The sequence below is a fragment of the Mesitornis unicolor genome, unplaced genomic scaffold (genome assembly GCF_000695765.1).
Source record: "Mesitornis unicolor isolate BGI_N332 unplaced genomic scaffold, ASM69576v1 scaffold43337, whole genome shotgun sequence".
NCBI classification, from domain to species: domain Eukaryota; kingdom Metazoa; phylum Chordata; class Aves; order Mesitornithiformes; family Mesitornithidae; genus Mesitornis; species Mesitornis unicolor.
In genome coordinates this window covers 1-406 of record NW_010196664.1, presented here as the reverse complement: position 1 = coordinate 406, position 406 = coordinate 1, and the positions used below count along the sequence as shown (strand labels likewise).

General features: G+C 64.8%; 1 protein-coding gene across 1 annotated transcript in view; it reads right to left on the bottom strand.

The window, feature by feature from the left end:
• LOC104543849 (PR domain zinc finger protein 16-like) overlaps positions 1-400 on the bottom strand; it is a gene marked incomplete at its 5' end in the record, with an annotated part of 8,985 nt that extends 8,585 nt beyond the window's left edge. Inside the window, one exon of the mRNA XM_010188553.1 lies at positions 2-400. Within this exon, the coding sequence (XP_010186855.1) occupies positions 2-400 (399 nt within the window). The remainder of the gene's footprint in view (position 1) is intronic.
• Between the last annotated feature and the right edge of the window lie 6 nt (positions 401-406).

The following is a 406-nucleotide window of genomic DNA, read 5'->3' as shown; positions in this document are numbered from 1 at the left end:
TCTCGCCGGCGTTGGTGGCGGAGCTTGCAGACACGGAGCTGCTGACAAAGTCGGGCTTGCTCTCCATCTGCTTGCTCTTATCTTTCGCCTTGTCCCTGTCGCTCTCGGCGTCGCTGTCCAGGTCGGAGCCGGTGCCGGTGGTGGTGTCCAGATCGGTGCCTGTGGTGGTGTTGACGTCCTCGAAGTCACTGCCGTCGGACATGTCGCTGCTCCTGGCCTTCAGCTTCTCCAGGTAGGAGTTTTCCAGGCCGCCCTCGCACTTCTCCTCACCCGAGGCCGCCTGGTTGCTGTTGCTGACCGCCGAGATCAGGGGCAGCGCCGGGTTCCCCAGCGGGCTGGGAAGCTTCGCGTCGGGAGCGTGGTTGAGGGGGCTTTTCAGCAGCTGCGTGGGGGGTAACAAGGGGGG